At 38.5% G+C, this 18,852-nt stretch overlaps 1 protein-coding gene across 3 annotated transcripts in view; it reads left to right on the top strand.

Moving 5' to 3' along the window:
- The first annotated feature begins 1,255 nt into the window (after positions 1 to 1,255).
- rel (v-rel avian reticuloendotheliosis viral oncogene homolog) overlaps positions 1,256 to 18,852 on the top strand; it is a 56,237-nt gene continuing 38,640 nt past the window's right edge. The window contains exons 1-4 of one of the 3 annotated variants that reach the window (XM_048535467.1): positions 1,256 to 1,425; positions 4,340 to 4,381; positions 4,518 to 4,654; positions 5,969 to 6,117. In XM_048535467.1, the coding sequence (XP_048391424.1) occupies positions 1,419 to 1,425; positions 4,340 to 4,381; positions 4,518 to 4,654; positions 5,969 to 6,117 (335 nt within the window). In that variant the 5' untranslated portion in view covers positions 1,256 to 1,418. Of the gene's footprint in view, positions 1,426 to 1,804; positions 1,919 to 4,339; positions 4,382 to 4,517; positions 4,655 to 5,968; positions 6,118 to 18,852 lie in introns of those variants that run through there. The other 2 variants (XM_048535468.1, XM_048535470.2) reach the window with 2 other exon arrangements.

The following is an 18,852-nucleotide window of genomic DNA, read 5'->3' as shown; positions in this document are numbered from 1 at the left end:
ACACGGTCAAGGGCGTTCTCGACCACTGCGGGGGGGAAATTGCCCTGTACCCGGTGTGGCGTCCTCACATTGGGGAAACCAAGCGGAGGCTTGGGGATCGCTTTGCAGAACACCTCCGCTGGTTTGCAATAAACAACTGCACCTCCCAGTCATGAACCATTTTAACTCCCCCTCCCATTCCTTAGATGACATGTCCATCATGGACCTCCTGCAGTGCCACAATGAAGCCACCCAAAAGTTGAAGGAACAGCAACTCATATTCCACTTGGCAACCCTGCAGCCCAATGGTATCAATGTGAACTTCACAAGCATCAAAATCTCACCCTCCACCACTGCATCACAAAACCAGCCCAGCTCGTCCCCGCCTCCCTAACCTGTTCCTCCTCTCACCTATCCCCTCCTCCCACCTCAAGTTGCACCTCCATTTCCCACCTACTAACCTCATCCCGCCTCCTTGATCAGTCTGTTCTCCCTTGACTGACCTATCCCACCTCCCCACCTATCCTCTCCTCTCCACCTATCTTCTCCTCTATCCATCTTCGGTCCGCCTCCCCCTCTCTCCCTATTTATCCCAGAACCCTCACCCCACCCCCCTCTCTGAAGAAGGGTCTAGGCCCGAAACATCAGCTTTTGTGCTCCTGAGATTCTGCTTGGCCTGCTGTGTTCATCCAGCTGCACACTTTGTCATCTTGGATTCTCCAGCATCTGCAGTTCCCATTATCTCCTTTTACCTTGGCCTTACTTCTGAACCCCTTGCCTTCTTCCTCTTTGAGAATGCAGACTTCTACAGTCATAATTGTCTTCTTTTCAATATGAACACAGAATCACTATGCACATCCATTCCTCAGCAGGACTGTGCCATCATTCTTATTACCAGTCTCCATGCACCATTACCACAAGAGCAAAATACTGTGAATGCTAATCTGAAATAAAATTACATACTATTGGGAATCCCAGTGGGCTAGCCAGAAAGTTCATGGAACTGACACTTTGAATATTTCCAGAACTTTCAATTTTTACCTACAATGATGTCCTCCGTCCAGCTGAGAGTTGTCTTAATTTGAATCGCTTTCTTTTAATTCCAATTACAATGGAAAATGACATATACTTCAGCTTTGTGTTTCTTTGTGAAACTTAGTAGTTCTTTATTTGTGAACTGTACACAACCACGAGCCGAACAAACGTTCTGATTCTTTATTGGCCCTAACCTGATAACCAGTAAAAACTGCGATTTGCATTGCAGTAGAAACGTCAGCGAGTTTCTGCGGAGGTGGGGGGAAATTCCCTGCTAAAATTTATCACAATCTGACACTGACTTTTCCAGTTTTGTCACCAGTACGATTAAGAGTGAGGAGGACATCATAGTTATATGTCGGAATAATTCTGTGGGTTATAAAAGGAAAGCGAGGTAAACAGCCATGGATGGTGAGTTGTTAATCAAATATTAAGACAGATATATTTTTTAACTGACGGAAATAAACTGAAATGCGTTTAATTATTGGCGCGATGAATCCAGATTATTTTCGGATTTCCAGCGTCCGCAAAATGTTGTTTTTGTATTGGTGGCGGAGCCACGTCTCGGTATTTGAGAGTGATTTTATTACTGAACCTGCTTGTAAACATTTTTTAAAAACCAAGAGTTACGTTGCTTGTGAAGTTTTTTAAAAAATGAACTATTTATTCATTTTTAATTCTGAAATTGTCATTCAAATAAAACATTTTCCGGGATGACACCGATTCATTGCGTTTGACTTGTTTTGACTTCCGCTCTGGCGTCTGTTTTTGGTGGAGGGAGCGAGTCTTTGTAGAAACTTTCAGTGAACGTTGTGAAGCGGCCGGAGGCCAGGCAACTCTTAGGAGTCTTGTCTCAAAAGTGAGCCGCCATTAATACCATTGGTGCCTTTTAATATTGCAAACAGTAGGTAGAAAGTTGATGTTTTCCGATATATTTTACAATGACCAACGAGTTGTTTGAGAACGTTAATTATCATTCTGACCCCACGAATCGATACCTACTCCATTTTTCTTTGGCAGTTCACTAAGCGTGTAGCTGGGTGGTATTGGTCGTCAAGTCATTACATTGTTTCCTAACTCGAATTGTTTCGAATGAAAGTTAAAACGTGTGTTGAAAGATACACCTATGTTGCCACCATAAAAATGTCTGAAACTATTGATGAGATATTTGGTGAAACTGTCGTGGGCGGTATTGAGAACAGAACGACCAAAAAACTTCCCTTAAATCCACCAGTTTAAATCTGGGGAAAGTGGGTGTAGCCTCATTCTGAAGCGTGAAGGACTACCCAGTCGACACGGTGGTTATCTGTGTCATTTATTCACGGACTGGTTCTCTGTAATGGGACATTGCTAACGAAGTTAATGTTGTGACAGAATATATTAGTTGAATTGGCATTGATCCCTAGTGCCTAACATTTTAAAGTTACAGAATTCTAGCTGATGGGTCAGTAAAGACCTGTTTGCTGCACAGTCTCATCAAAGTAAAGGGGAATTATTTTTTAGTTTGCTCCACAAATGGAGTTTTGTAGACGTTCCACTGTGTTTGCGGGCCGTACTAGCCTGTTCGGACTATATTGACAGTGCCACATGAGTGAGGGTGGAAATCGGAAGATAGCCATTGACAATTCATGATGTTAACTATATTGGAACTCGTCTGTTTACATCTAATGAGGAAGTGTGATCGGCTTCCCAGCCACTTCCCTGGCTTTATCAGTGGTAACCATTAGTCGGCGCTGAAGTACAGGGGATTTGATGTTCTACTTTCCACTGTCAAAGTAGTGGGATGACAGTGATGATAGCAGTGCCTCAAGCGCTACATTTGACATTCCAGTACACCCACTGATTTCTAACGTTACTGCTTATCTGAAATATGCGCAGTAAGACAACCCGCAGTTAAAATGATACGTAGCTCTAGACTGCTGACTGTTAATATCATACATCAATTAGGTTTTGTTTCTGTTGTTTGAACTGATGTCTGTTTCCTAGATTTGCTGGGCATGGAATACTAATCTATAAAAACAGACAAAATTTTCCTCAGATCGCAAGGTTAATCTACTGATAGCTCTACAAATAATTTAGTGAATAGTCCTTTTTTGGAAACCAGTATTGAGAGTAATTTACTTTAAGTTAAATATTTGTACAATTTGACATTGGATAACTGGTAATTTATTTTCAAAATATTTGTGCAGTTACCAATGGATAGTGACTCATACCCAGTAAATCTGACTCCATCAGTAGTTCCTGAAGTAAAATTGTGAAACATATCAAGTGAAACCAAATCTGCACGTCACTTTTTAAAAGTAAAGCTTACTATAACAATGCTCATAGCAACTCATGTAGTCTGAAAACAATATACTTCTGAGGGAGTCATGTCAATAGTGAATCTTGCATTACCTGCTGACTTCTTTTTAAGATACTACATCCCACTGTGTAATTTAATATTTGGTCCAACTACTTAACTTTTAACATTTTGCTATTCTACTCCTTAAGATATGTTGCAAATCTATCTGAATGGACAGCTACAGTCCAGAATAAAAGAGCAAGTCACTCTGTTTACTTGACTGGTCTGCACAAATTAATGTTCTCTAACTGTGACTAAGTAGTCATATGATTTTTTTTTTAAAAAGATGACATTTTGTAGAGGCCAGATATAAGTATGGCTGACCCAACCAGCTATTTTAATGAAGTAAATTTTTCCTAACTTTATCAATTACTGAATATTGAAATATATTACATGACTACAATATGATGAACTTGTTAAATGGGTTGAATGTAAATGTATTGACACACACGTGGTATGCGTTTCCGATATAAGTGTGAAGGACGATCAGCTGGTAGCATTCCTGGGGAACACAGCACAGATAACAATAGAACATATCCTTCAATCCAGGTATAATATACAGTGTAACAAAAAATCTGCAAAGTTATATTTCTGGTCTGTGTAAAATGATTTTCATTAAAAAAGGACGTGAGGAAAATTACTTTTGTTTTTAGTGGGTGCAGTTAGCAGGACCTGCATCATATGTGGTTCAGTGCACACCCACGATTAAGTTGTGGGTGTAACTCAAGTGACCTTTTCTTTTAAACATGTATGATTTCCTAGTGACATCATCAGAGGGCAACACCAACTCTCAGTTTGGGTCTTCAATGCTTTCATCTAACCTCACATTTTAATTTGCTTGCATAGAAACAATTTTATCCTTTAGAAAATCTAATCTTAATCGAAGCATATTGGGAACTTCTTGCTTTTCTTAAGTAGGCAGGTGGATGTTTTTTAAAAAAAAGATAATAAGCAATACTTACTAATGGAATCCTACTTTTGCAGTGCGAGGTCACCTGCCCGCTATGTCAAGGCTTGCCCTTCAAGGTAAGGGATTTCTGTACATTTTCATCTAAAAAACGTGATAACTTTATCTCTAAGTTGACCTTCAATTTGTATGATTGTGCTACTGTGTACTTTACTGCAATTGTGTGTTGCTTTAGTTGTTTTATTTAAATTTTAGGGGAACCTTACGTTGAAATTGTTGAGCAGCCCAAGCAACGTGGTATGCGTTTCCGATATAAGTGTGAAGGACGATCAGCTGGTAGCATTCCTGGGGAACACAGCACAGATAACAATAGAACATATCCTTCAATCCAGGTATAATATAAATACATGGAGGCTTTAAGCTTTCTGTAAACGTATGTTGTGTTTCTTGTAAAATCCTTTTTGAAGTGATTCAAAAACGGAACAAAAATATCTATGGGAATAAAAGCTCTCTTAATGCAAAAGAAAATCCTGTTTCTATGTCACAAGATTTCAAAATGTTGTGAACAGTTGCGTGTTAATCAATTTTTCATCAAAAAGAATGAACAAAGTAGCTCTCTAGAAAGTATCTTTTACTCTGTGATGCAGAACATGGTAATTTACTGTTGCGTAATTTGTGTTTACATAGAATAACCTGTAAGTCATAATAATTTGTAACCAACATCTTACTGAATGTTTCTCCCTGATTCAGTTGGGAATAGGATTAGGAACTCCTTATACAGGCAGGTTGACTCAGTTTGCACATGATACATATTGTAATTATGATGTACTATATATTCACACCACCTTTACAGTAATTCATCTGTTTAATATGTTGGGGAAATAAATGAGCTTATCATAATTATTAAATCATTTATGACTATGAATTTTAAAGAAAAGCATAATAAAACAACTAAGATGCCAAAATTATCATCACTTGGTGTTCTTGTTCCCAATGAGTTTAACCAAGTTTGCAGGTGTTTTTCAGTACATTCAGTATGCTCTGAAATCTCTCACTCTTCTTGATGCCTTGCTCAGTTTCTCAGTGTTTTTAGTAATTGATTTAGAGTGCTTCTCCTCAAGGTTGGTTTTGAAAAATATATCTCTTCGATACGGGGTATGAGTTGATTTGTAGATAACTGATGTGTTGCTGTTATATTAAAAATGAAATGATCTGTATTTGACGAGCCATAATCATCATGGAGCTTGACCTCCTGAATGTTATATTCGCGGTAAGGCGATGTATATGCAAACATTTGTACTTTACAAAATTTTACTGTTAAATCGTGCTGTTAAACTTTGCAACAAATCCATCAAAATTAACATTGAATTTCAAGGAAGCAGGGTATATTGACTTTTACTTTGGAGCTCTGTCAGTATTCAGAGAAGAAAGAAGTACTGTAGAATCAGACCAAAATCTATGAGTAGAGAATACGGACAGCGTTCCATTATATCACCCATGTTTATGTGACTAACTTTGTACCATGTTGACCCTAATATAGTATTATTTGTATAAATGGGTCTGAATTAGATTTAGCAAACTTGAGTAACGAGAAAACAATATTTAAACAAAAGGCTGTACACTTATTAAATTCCTTTATGCATTTTTAATGTTTCCTTCCTTTTTATAACTTTTCAGTCCTGATCTGTGTTCTTTTATCCATGCAGATTGCTAACTATTTTGGAAGAGGGAGAGTTTTAGTCACTTTAGTTACAAAAATGGAACCTTTCAAGCCCCACCCACATGACTTGGTTGGGAAAGACTGTAAAGATGGGTTCTATGAAGCTGATTTTGGCCCAGATCGTAGAATTATTTGGTAGGTATTCAAGTTCAAACTAATACTTTTTACTTCTGTGTATCTTTCTATTTTATAAGTGAAATGTAAGACATTGGTTTGATTTTGCTTCACAGCTGTTTACTCTTCTTGATGAATTGGGGCACCAGTTCAGTTAACTTGGCTTTTTTTCATTAAAAGTTTTGCACACATTTTAGGTTGCCATCAGCAGCAAAATGGCTTGCATTTAGATAGCACACTTGATGTAGTAAAATCTCCTAGATGCAACACGATGCGTAACCAAACAAGAATTAACAGCAAGCCAAATAAAGGAGAATTTGGACAGATGATTAAAAAGTTCAGTGAAAAAGATGGGTGTTAATGAGTGTTTTAATGGTGAAAAAACAGAGGTTTGGGGAGGGTATTCCAGAGCTTAGCATCTAAACAGTTGAAGTTATGGCCATCAATAATGGGGTGGACGAAGTGGAGATACATTAAGAGGCCAGAGTTTGAAGAATGAAAATTTCTCATGTTCCTGGAGGGAGTTACAGAATTAAAAAGAATGAGGTCAATGAAGGATTTGAACTCAAAGGTGAGAGTTTTAAAAGCAAGTAGTTGTTAGTCTAAATGAATGGGATGTAGGTTAGTGCGGTTTTGACTGTTAAGTTCATGGAGATGGAGAATGGAAAATTAGAGGCCACAAACCAAACCTGAAGATATTAAAGGCATTGATGGGATTACATATTAGTCAACCTAATATATTTGTCAAATATCTATGTACCATATCTATTTAATAGTATTTATTATAAAATGAAGCAAAATCTAACAATACTTGCAATCTTACAAATTGTTTTACTCTTAATGTGGTTATGGTGAATAGTTAACCTAATTATTTGTTACAGCTTGATAGTCAAAGCTTTTGAAATATGAGTGCAAATATAACATGGGTGTGAATTAAATAGTGTGAGATTTTAAAATATGAAACATGAGTGTGAGTTAACTTCAGCAATTTCTATCTGTGATTGGGTTGTCTGGATTTAATTTTAAGTACTTTGCACATTATCCTTTGGAGACTTAATGAGAACCAACATTGATGTTTATATTTTATAATTCGAGGGGAGAGGTTTAGCACATTGCCCTTTTGCATCTAGTTCCTTGATTTGGAACCTCCTAAACTAATTGATTAGAAGGCTTCTTTCTGGACATTTGGAATTCTTTTTAGAAAACTATTTCGGGCAATCACAACCCACTTCTCAGCATTATTCATGGGTTCCAGTTTGTAAACTATGAATTAGTAGTAGCATGCTCCTTACTGGGTCAGTAGGTTCTAGGTTCAAACTTCACTCCAAGAATTCAGCACTTAATGCTAAACTGTTATCAGTATCATATTTGGAGTGTGTTGTAGTGATATAGTGTCATCTTTTAGATGAATGCTTATTGTGAAAGTCTTGCCTGTTAATGGATGTTATTTTTTTACAAAAGTGGAATTGTCTTGGCATCCCAATCAACATTTATCCTTGAATACACACCTAAAACAAATAATCTGCTCATTAATTGCATTGCTGTTTTTCTAAGATTTTCTATATTCAAACTGGCTTTCATGTTTTCCACATTCTAATGGTCACAATTTTTCAAGTGTGCTTCATTGGCGATTAGTGTTTTGGGACAATCTTAAGTTTGTGAAAAGCACTGTAAATTGTCTTTATTTCTGTTCCTTAAGTTGACACAAGATGACATAAAAATGGCTAATATGGGAGCTTGCAGCATTTTGTGGTGTTGTGTGATATGCTGTAGTGAAGTGTTGATTCAGAGCTTTGCCCCCCTTTTCTTAACAATTTTTTTCCCCACTTCTCTAATGCCATCAAATATGATTTCTTGGAAGGAGACAAAAGAAACTGCAAATGCTGGAATCCAGGTAGATAAACAGGAGGCTGGAAAAGCGCAGCAAAGCAGGCAGCATCTGGAGGAAAGGAAGAAGGGTACTACCTGAAACATTAACTGTTTCTTTCCTTCAGATGCTGCCTGGCTTGTTGTATTCTTCCAGCCTCCTATTTGTCTATCTTGATTCCTTGGAAACTTGGCACACTTTGGTATCTAACTAAGTAACCATTAGCGAACTACTTGACCATGAGCTACCGTAGCTGACTTCAGTTCTGTTTATAGCATCACCTGTACATGTCTGGATGGATAACCATTAAGAATGAGAGCTCTGGAAAATTTAATACGGCCAATTTATTCAAATAGATGTACTAAATTTAAGAACACAGTGATTTTTCGATAGTGCTATTCTTCAAGGGAAACCTAGGAAATGAATATCACAGGGCATTGATCTGTGGAAAATATCCATGTCAAGTCTAGTTCTAATTTTATACTCCCTTATCGCTGTAACAAAATAATGCAAATATTTGCATTTATATGAGATGCTGAATGTAAAATTGCCCCAAGACATTTCAAAGAGTTGCAGTGAGACAATTTGAAAGTTAAAGCACAGAAGGAAGGGTAGCCGAAACTTCAGTCAAAGTGCTTTAAGGAATGCCTTTCTTAAAGGAGGAGAGAGATGGAGCTATTTTAAGAAGGAGAACTCGTTGGTGGGGAAAATGAAGGGAGACACACGTAAGTTCAGAATCAGGCTGGGTAAGTTCAAGAAGTGGGAGGGTGTTGCAGAGATGGAAATATTCTGATAATTAGATCAGTAAAGGTAAACCATAATCCTACTGAGCTATGGAGGAAGGGTGATGTGGTCAAAGAAGTTGAGGGGAAAGAAAAACGAAGGATTTAGACCACAGTTACAATCAAATGAAGGGGCAAAATTGAACAATAAATCTACTGGGACATTTCATATCTAGGGACAAGCTACTTTCACTGTTAGTATGAATATTTAGGCTCAACTTGCTTACTCCATACAACAGGAATTATGGGGGTCAAAGCCATAAGAAATAGGAACAGGAGTACACTGTAACATCCTTAGAAATATTTTTGTAAAATATTCACATAGTATATTTATCACAGTACTCTTTAATCAATTGACCCAATTTAGTTAGCTTTCTTCTCATAGCTACATAATATTAGGATTCTTATTTAGGGACTTGATTATGTTAGTTTCAAACTTTGTAAGAAATTTTGTGGAGTTTGTTGCTTTGAACAATCACATGGTTGATATAGCATGGAACTCATTATTATATCATTGGTTTCTAGTGCATCTTTTACTGTGATATTACTAATTATTTGTACTTTTGTTAGGCAAAAACCTTTGTTCCTACTTGGTTCCACAATATGTTGCTCCAGGAAATGACCACTAAAACATTCTGTAAACCCATTATCCAGGTAACCGTTTCCAATTTGGTTGGTCCACCCTAAATTATGATCCTGTGAATATTATAGTCCCCAAAGTAATATATTGAATTGATAATAAACTCTGGTCATTTTTTGCCTAATTCTGTCTCCAGTGATATAACTGCAGTTACGGTCTGTAAACTACTCACCACCACCACTTTTAGCTTTAATTTCTATGATGTTTAACCATATGGCACTTGGTATCTGCCTCGGCTAACAATCCAGAGATTATTTCCTTTTCAGGTTCTGCATTTGAATTTGTAACCTCATTCCTTAAACACACTAAGCAGCATTTCGATTCTATATCTACCCATGTAATCTGTCTCACATGGGTTAAAGCAACTGGATACCCCTCCTCCCAATCCAAGTAAAGTGCCTGCTGAAGGAGATGTACTACACCTTGGCAACAGGCATGCAGCACGTCCTTTGGCAGCTGAGGACAGTACCTATCATCGCGATCAAACTGTCCCATATCACTGTCACATTCCTTTATGTATGCCTTAGTTGAATGATATTCTACATCATGATGGCATTGTCAATTTGCTTATTCAGTCCTTGTTCTTTTTCTCCTGGTAAATGTCAAGAGCAAACTTTCCTCCATCACTATATATGCTGGATTTCTATAACTGCCTGATGTGCAACAGGGAGTCAGTGGTGTGTGGTATTGTCACTGGACTGGCATTTCCCCTGGGGAATCCCATAATAGCAGAGTTAAAATTTGAATTTCATAGATTTTGTTTTATTACCGAATCTAACGGTGACCAATGAACCGCTGTCAACTGTCGAGAGTGAAGCAGATGGTTTTTAATGTCCTTTAGAAAAGAAAATTGACACTCCCCCCCCCCCCCCCCCCCCCCCCCAGCAATTCACATAGAATCCTGTCAGTGTGGAAAGAGCCTATTCAGCTCATCAAGTCTGCACTGACCCTAAAAAGAGCACAACACCCACACCTAAGCCATATTACAACACCACCCCCGCCGGCCACCACCAGCCCTATCACCATAGCCTTGCGTTTTCCATGCTAATGCACCTTGCTTGCATGTCCCTAGACACTACAGGGCACATTAGCATAGTCAATCCACCTAACTCGCTTGTCTTTGGACCTAGTCTGGCCTGTAAGAGACTCCATACCCACAACAGCAGTGTTGACTCTTAATTGCTGTAGGAAATGGCTTTGTAAGCTACTTTTTAAGGACAACATCGCTCACATCCCACGTAAGAATTTTTTTTAATAAGATCTCCTATCTTTGACCACTGACCACTTCTAAAGGTCATGTCCCCATAAGGGATCTAAGTGCCTCCCAGAACAAAACGCACTCACCCAAACAGCCCACAATGTCTGTCTGCAGATCAGAAGCCACCTCAGCAACTCTGAGCCAAAAGTGCTGAAACTCCACACATTTAATGCTGGTATGGTTGCCTGGCAAAATGTTCCATAAACTCCCACGTATTGCACTAATGACATATTACCTGTTCTGCCATTAGAGTCTAACCTTCTTTATTTGATTTGTTAATTCACTTAATATTAAGGTACAAGTTACACTCTCCTAACTTAAGACAAAAAAAACTTGTCAGCTAAAGCTAAAACAAATAGAATAAAATGCACGGCGGGGAAGGCAAAGTGTTCAAGTGGTACAGTGGTAGTGCCCCTATCTTTTGGGCCAATAGACCAGAGTTCAAGTCCCACCTGCTCCAAAGGTGTTTCAAGATATATCTGAACAGGGTTAAAAAGTTACCAAAAAGCAGGACCTCCTTCCTGTTATGCACCAAATTCTCACTCAGACTCTATTCAAAAAGCAATCTGATCCTGGATCACTCCGCAGTATTATGCTCTGTCTACTTGTGTAGAGAGTGTATATAGGAAATATGCTTAAGCCATACCTGCTAAATCACCCGTTGTTCCCTTTAACAATAATTAACACTTATACTGGAAACTTTTTTCAGTTGATATACAGTTTGCTCTCTGTTTCTGTTAACAAGTATCTTGACCAAGTAGGAGTTTTTGAAGATCTGATCCTGAGCTCTTAACTGTTAATCTAAATTACAGTTTGAGGAATACATAGCACAAAGATCTTAGTTGAACCAAATACCCAATTTAACACATGGCTCATGAAGTACTCTGAGATCCTGCCATCCCTACAATCAGCCTGGTAAACCTTCGCTGCACTCTCTTGAGAGCAAGAGCATCCTTCCTCAGAAAAGGAGACCAAAACTGCAAGAGCTTGTTTTTTCTAGCAGGCAAACTTTCAAAAGTGCTAGTTTCAATAAGAATCATTTTCATTGTTGAGATGAGAGAATTTTGGAGGGCCTTTTCTTCCTGAAACTGCAAATGCTGTTTGTCTTATGGAAGAAAAGGGCTTCATCACGAAAATTAACTTTTCATGATTGATCTAATTGACAAGACAGCGATTTTTAACCTTGCAAACATGGTTGTAAAAAAAATACTTTGATGCATCATTATACTAATTTGTAATGACATTATGGCTGTGGAGGCTGAGTCATGTATTGAATGTATTTAGGCCCTTGAACAGTAAGGAGGGCAAGGGTTATGAGGGGAATGGGGTTGAGAAACAAATCAGCCATGATTGAATGGCAAAACAGATTCATTGGGTCCATTGGCCTAATTCTGCTCCAGTATGTTATGGTCTTATCTTATACATTTGAAGCTATTAATTATTTTGTAATTGTTACTGGCAGAATATGTTGGTTTTGGTGTTTCACTAAGGTTCTACACAAATGTAATACCTAAGTATATCTTATTTGAAACTACTCCTAATCTTTATGATTACTTACTGCTGAAACTTTCCTTCCATTCTGTATTGCCTTGTTTTAACCAATCAATTGCAGATTTGAAATGCTATTGTAACTTGTACATCAAGCCAATACTATCTCCAAAACTTTTATAATAGGCTTATTTATAAATTCTTCCCTTTCCTGGCTCAATACTAACTGTTTTGAAAAGTAGGTGTCTCGGATGTTTTTCTGAAGTGCAAAGGGGCTTGGAAGTCCTAGCCCTGGATCTTCTTACTGCAAACTTGCAGCTGAGTCGGTCGTAAGGAAGATAAATACATTGTTGGCATTTATTTTGCGAGGACGTGAATATAAAAGCGGGGATTTACTTGTGAGACTTTATAAAGCTGTAGTCAGAGCACATATAGAGTATTGTGAGCAATTTTGGGCCCCATACCTCAAGAAAAATATACTGACCCTGGAGGAGGTTCACGAAAATAATCTTAGACTGGAAAGGTTTAACTTATGTGGAACATTTGAAGTCTCTGGGTCTATAGTTGATGGAATTTAGAAGGGTGAGAGGGGGATCTAATTGAAACTTTCAGAATACCGGACAGAGTAGTCATTTGGGAAGATGATTCCTTTAGCAGGAGAGACTAGAACCCGAGAGCACAGCCTTGGAGTGAAGGGAAGACCCTGTAGAACAGAGGGGAGGAGAAACTTCTACAGCCAGAGAGTGGTGAATCTATGGAATTCATTGCCACAGAAGGTTGTGGAGGCTGGGTCATTGCCTATACTTAAGACCGCGAAAGATAGGTTCTTGAATGTCAAGGGGGCCAAAGGTAATGAGGAGAAAGCGGGAAATGGGATTGAGAAGCTTTTCAGCTAAGATTGAATGGCAGAGCAGATATGATGGGTTGAATGGCCTAATTTCTGCTCCTATGTTCTATGGCCTTTTCAACTATTTTGAATTTCCTCACCATCATAGTTTCTGCACAGTTCACTTTTTTAAAACAAATAGTTCTGAGTAGTCTGGAAGGCTTAAAAGTAGATGAATATCCAGGGCTGAATGAAATGTATCCCAGGTTGCTTAGTGAGGCAAAGGAAGAAATAGCAGGGATACTTGCAAAAAATTTTTAGTTCCTCTCTGGCCACTGGAGAGATGCTGAAGGCCTGGCGGACAGCTGATGTGGCACCGCTATTCAAGGACAGCAAAGGATAAACAAAGAAACTTCAGGCCAATCAGTCTAACCTCTGTGGTGTAGAAACTATTGGAAACAATTCTGAGGGACAAAATTAATCTGCATCTGGAGAGGCAGGGACTAATCAAGAACAGTTAGCATGGTTTTGTTACGGCAAGGTCATGTCTGACCAATATGATTTGAATTTTTTAAAAAAGTGTCCAGATATGTAATTGAGGGCAATGCGTTTGATGTAGTGTACTTCACCAAGCCTTATAAAAGGTCTTGCATGGGAAACTGGTAGTGACGGTGAGAACACTAGATACAGATATTTTGTCTACTTTTGAAGGGTGGCTTAAAGGCAAGAATTATATAAGTTGATGCGCAGAGTAAGATTAGACTGCAGTCAGGGTAGTACAGATGCAGCATGCTGGAGGCCAGGGCTACACACAACCTCTGCTACTGAGGATTCACCTTAGGACTTTGGGCTGGTCTGCTAAAGGGGGCTAATGGATGTACCTGCTAAGATGCATGAGACATTGGTAGGCCTATTCCTGCATACACGTATAAAGGAGCATGGAGGAATCTGACAAAAACATAGCATGGAGCTTTGTGCAGAGCTTGGATGTCGTCCTTTTACAGTTTGGAAATCGAGAACACACATGGACGGAACTGTGAACCATGATAAGATCAATGTCTGTACTTCGTAGACATGCTGTCTCAATTGCTACCATGAAATCATAGAATGCTACATATCATAGCTACCAGTACTCAAAAGGATCTACAAGGCATTGGAGCATTCCATGTGAATGCACAGCTCAAATTGCTGAGGTGTTACCCAGTGCTATTTTTGTGCAGGCCCACATAGTGGTTCTGTGGAGCACAAACTTGCTGTGCTCTTTTGCGATGGCAATGTTCATAATTCCATCACTGCTACTCTGCCAGTGCCACACCTGGCAGTCCAGACTCTTGCCACCTACACTGAAGTGCAAAGCTAGGCCTTTTTAGGGTGAGATAGACTTCAGATAATCCTGAAAGACCATGAGCAGCCTCCCTTATTGACAATCAACAGCCTTTAACAGTCATTCTACAACCACTGGACAGTATTGCATAAGAATATGAGAGCAGGGAATGGGACCCAGAAGTTGGGCACTAAGGGAATGCACGTGTATAATTATAGAATCAAGAATGGTTACAGCAGAAAAAGAAGTCAAGCAGCATGTGTTTGTGGCAGCTCTCCAAATGAGCAATTTTACTGAGCCCCACTTCCCACCTCCTTCAGAACTCTGCACATTCTTTTTCATAATAAATCAATTCCCTGTTGAGCAAATATTTTCTTTGTCTTAATCTCAATCTGTTTTTCCATTCGCAGTACTGTTTGTTTGTTTTATTTATATTCAGTTTGGACCTTGACTGTGTCAGAAACATCTTTTAAAAAGTATCCCATTGTTTAGCTACAGTTTTGCCTGCCAGTCTTTGATTCCAGTTTATTGAGTATGATCCATTCTTACCCTGTTGAACGTTCCTCTGCTCACAGTTGATCCACTTGGTTCACCTAATTCCTAAGCACTACGTCTGGCGCTGCCTCCATTCTCATTGGACTTGACATACAGTGTAGAAGATATTCCTAAATACAAGTCTTGCCCCTCACTGTCCTTTTCATGTATATTATCTGACTCTATATTTGGATCGGGTCTCTAATTCTGCCATATTCAGGAATACTTAATAGCCAGTCCTGTCCTTCTTTAAGGTATCCATGATAATTACAACATACTGTCTACATACACTTTGTATGCATAATGGCATGGTTTGATTTATAAATTTTGTTGGGAATGTTTATTTTATGTTGGCTCGTATTTTAGCATTGTGGATTTAAATGCTGTGAAGACCATTAATAGAAGATCTATAGGTAAGGTGTGGGGTCATTGTGAATTGGGTTGCATTTTCTGGTATTGTAATTGAATAACTTCATCATGGATAACATGGCATTGGAGGGAGTTGTTTGGCTCTTTGTCCTCTTCCACAACTATTTGCAGTTGGTTGTCACATAGCTGGTGGCAAGGGGCTTTTCTTAAGTTGTCAACATAGCAAGCAGCAACAAGACCACGCCAGCTTTGGCTTGTGCTGTACTGAGTACTGCAGCACTCCTGTAGAGCAGTGCAGGCAGCTGAAGTATTATTTCATTATCCTGGTTGTGTGCTCACATTTCAGCGTGGCTTTTATTTACATAACCTTCTGCCCAAATGTGTATGTGTTACACGCTGGGACGGATGATCAATGGATTATCCTTATCATCCAGTAGCTTGGTTTCTCCACTGAAATGCAGAATCAGACCGTCATCAGAAAGAAAGCATCATGACTGTTAGCAGGATACTGAACCTCAGCTGTTTCTGATGAAGGGTCTAGGTCCAAAACGTCAGCTTTTGTGCTCCTAAGATGCTGCTTGGCCTGCTGTGTTCATCCAGCCCCACACTTTGTTATCTTGGATTCTCCAGCATCTGCAGTTCGCATTATGTCCATGCTAATTGTCTCTTTTGCCCTTTCTACCTAAAATGGAAAGTATAAAAACATGAAAATCTGTATTAGCATATGTATAGTTAAGTCTCATTGTTTGTGTGACCACATTTTGCCAACTTCATGTGCAAAATATGTTGTGTGACCTTTACCCCCAATGAGAGTCCAATATTTGCTTATACTGCAAACGTGCAGTTTTTCATTTTGTCCTCTTTTGAAATAACCTCTTGAAGCTTTCAAGGAGAGTGCCCTTCATAAATGCACAATGCACGGCTTTACTGGACTTTCCTTTCTCTTGTATTCTTTGCTGTAATCTTCTGTCAACTTAAAGATATGTGTATGTACACCTGGAATCATACAGCATTGAAACAGACCCTTCAGTCCAACCAGTCCAATCTGAAACTAAACTAATTCCACCTGCCCTGCTCCTGGTCCATATCTCTCCAAACCTTTCCTATTCATGTATCTATTCAAATATCTTTTAACTGTTCAAAAAAAATCTTTTAAAAAAGCCTACAATCCCAGGGGTAGCTCAAGATCCACGCTGCCTCCCCCCATCTTTGAGATTCATGCTATTTATTCTTAATGCCTAGTTTTTGAATATATTTCCAGTCTAGTTCTATCATTTGTTTATATCTACTTTATAATTAAATGTTTTGTTAGTTTCTTTTGAGGATGAGGGATGCAGAGATAACTTTTTGTTCTAAACATTAATATTTGCAATGCTGTCTAACCTGCTGTATGTTCCTTACGTTTTCTGTTTCTGTTGTGTCTCTGGCTACATTGTTTATTTTCAAAGTCATTATGGAGCATGTGTTGTTTTTTAGTGCATCGGTGAACATCTTCATGTCAAAATCTTGTGTTCTATTTCTTCATGACATTAAAAGTGTATGCATAAATTTGGTGTAAGTGAATTGAAATTGCATGAAAAATAACACACAGTAATATTAACAATTTATTTCTTTAAATAAAAAGATTTTCACTCAATATTACTAGGCAGCTGGGTTTGTTTACACTACAACTAATCATTGCTGTTTTATAAATTTTGCTTCTGAAATGATTCAGAGCTCCACTCAATACAGTGTTGGATTTCTTTAATGTAAGATTTTTAAATTTCCAATTTATACCTCGTTAGTTACAAAGGGAATTCTTTTTGTTTTCCTTTGTAGAAATTAATAACCGCTCTTTTGCAATGATTAATATTATGTCTTCTAATGGAAAATGTATTTGAAATTCACGACAAATTTTTCTAAACTTTTTTGTTTTCCAAATGTGAAATTGCTACTTCATAAAATTGTGGAAATACCTGAAGCTGCTCTGTATAACAGATAAATATACTTGCAGCTCCTACACTTGTGTAAATAGGAATTTCATACAATTGGTTGGGGCAGTTTACAAACCTGAACTTTAAGTATTATATAAGTATAATCATGCACGTAATTTAAAAATCGACTGTCCAATCAGAAATAATAATTTTGACTAATGGTACTTGATTCTAAATGATATAGCATATGTGTCCTGTCCCAGTTAAAAATGAGAGTGGAATAGACCTAATAGTGCATAAAATCGTAGAATCCTTACAGCGTGAAAACAGGCCATTCGGCCCAACAAGTCCACACCTCCCCTCCGAACAGCATCCCACCCAGACTCATTTCCCATGGCTAATCCACTTAATCTAAAGATCCCTGGACGCAGTGGGCAATTTAGCGTGGCCAATCCACCTACTCTGCACATCTTTGGACTGTGGGAGGAAGGGAGCACCTGGAGGAAATCCACACAGACACAGGGAGAATGTGCAAACTCCACACAGACAGTTGCTCGAGGCTGGAATCAAACTCGAGCCCCTGGTGCTGTGAGGCAGCAGTGCTAATCACTGAGCCACTGTGCCGCCCCTATAATATTTCCACCCAGGATCGAGCTGGGGACCTTTCGCATGTGAGGCAGACTTGATTACGACTACACTGTGGATGGTGTTTCTGTCTGAAAAAGCATTGAAATATGAACAAATAAATGAGTAGAGGACTTTGTGACCCATGCTGTGTTTGTTCAATGCATACAGGAAAAAAAAATCCCAATTGTGTAGTCAAGTAAAGTGTAGGGCAGATTGGGTAAAACAGGAAGACCTCCTTGTGTAGATGGTGAATCATAACCAAGTAACTAATTTAATACTGTGCGCCTGCCTACATGAGAGCAAAAAATGCTGCCAATGTAACTGGAGAGGAAGTGGTATAGGAGATATTGGATCATACGAAAATGGATACATATGAATTGGCAATTCTCAAAATAAAATGTCACCTAATATGAATGGGATTCATTCAAGACTATTAATAGTGATAACTGGTGAAAATTTGCTGAAGTTCTGACTAAAATCTTCTAGTCCTCCTTGAAAGTAGGGCTGGTGCCAAAGAACTGGAAGATTGCAAATGTTACATTCCTACTTTAGATAGGGGAATGGGATAAACAAGGCACTTTCAGACCAAATAGGTCTAAACTTGGAGAAACCAGTTCAAAATAAATTGGCAATTGGGAAAAATATGGGCTACTAAATCAAAGTCTGAATGGATCTGTTAAAGGCAAGTTGTGTTGACTGAGTGAGTTCTTTTAAGTAATGGGGAGTGTTGCTGAACTTCTAAAAATGTGTTTGACAGGTTAGTTATGTTAGTAAAGTAAAATCCGTGGAATTAAAGGGGTAGTAGTAGTGTGAATCCAAAATTAACTGAAGCTCAAAAAGCACATCACCAAATAAGATATGGTTGCTTTCCTCTAATCAGGAAGGCTTGGAGATTTTAATGAGTGTGTTTAAAAATCATAACAGGTTGTTAGTATAAATAAGAATAAACTGTAAGGTTGTTGACTTGCTCGGCGAACTGGCTTGTTTTTGTTGAGACGTTTCGTCACCATGCTAGGTAACATCATCAGTGAGGACTCCGATGAAGCAACGTTGTTCTACCCTGCTTGGAATTTATACTGTTCGGTCTGTTATGGTGAGTAGTGTCATTTCCAGTTCAGTTCTGGATGC

Source organism: Stegostoma tigrinum, chromosome 9, assembly GCF_030684315.1.
Source record: "Stegostoma tigrinum isolate sSteTig4 chromosome 9, sSteTig4.hap1, whole genome shotgun sequence".
Classification (NCBI taxonomy): domain Eukaryota; kingdom Metazoa; phylum Chordata; class Chondrichthyes; order Orectolobiformes; family Stegostomatidae; genus Stegostoma; species Stegostoma tigrinum.
Note: the sequence above shows the minus strand (reverse complement) of the source record. Positions and strands in the feature narration are given on the sequence as shown.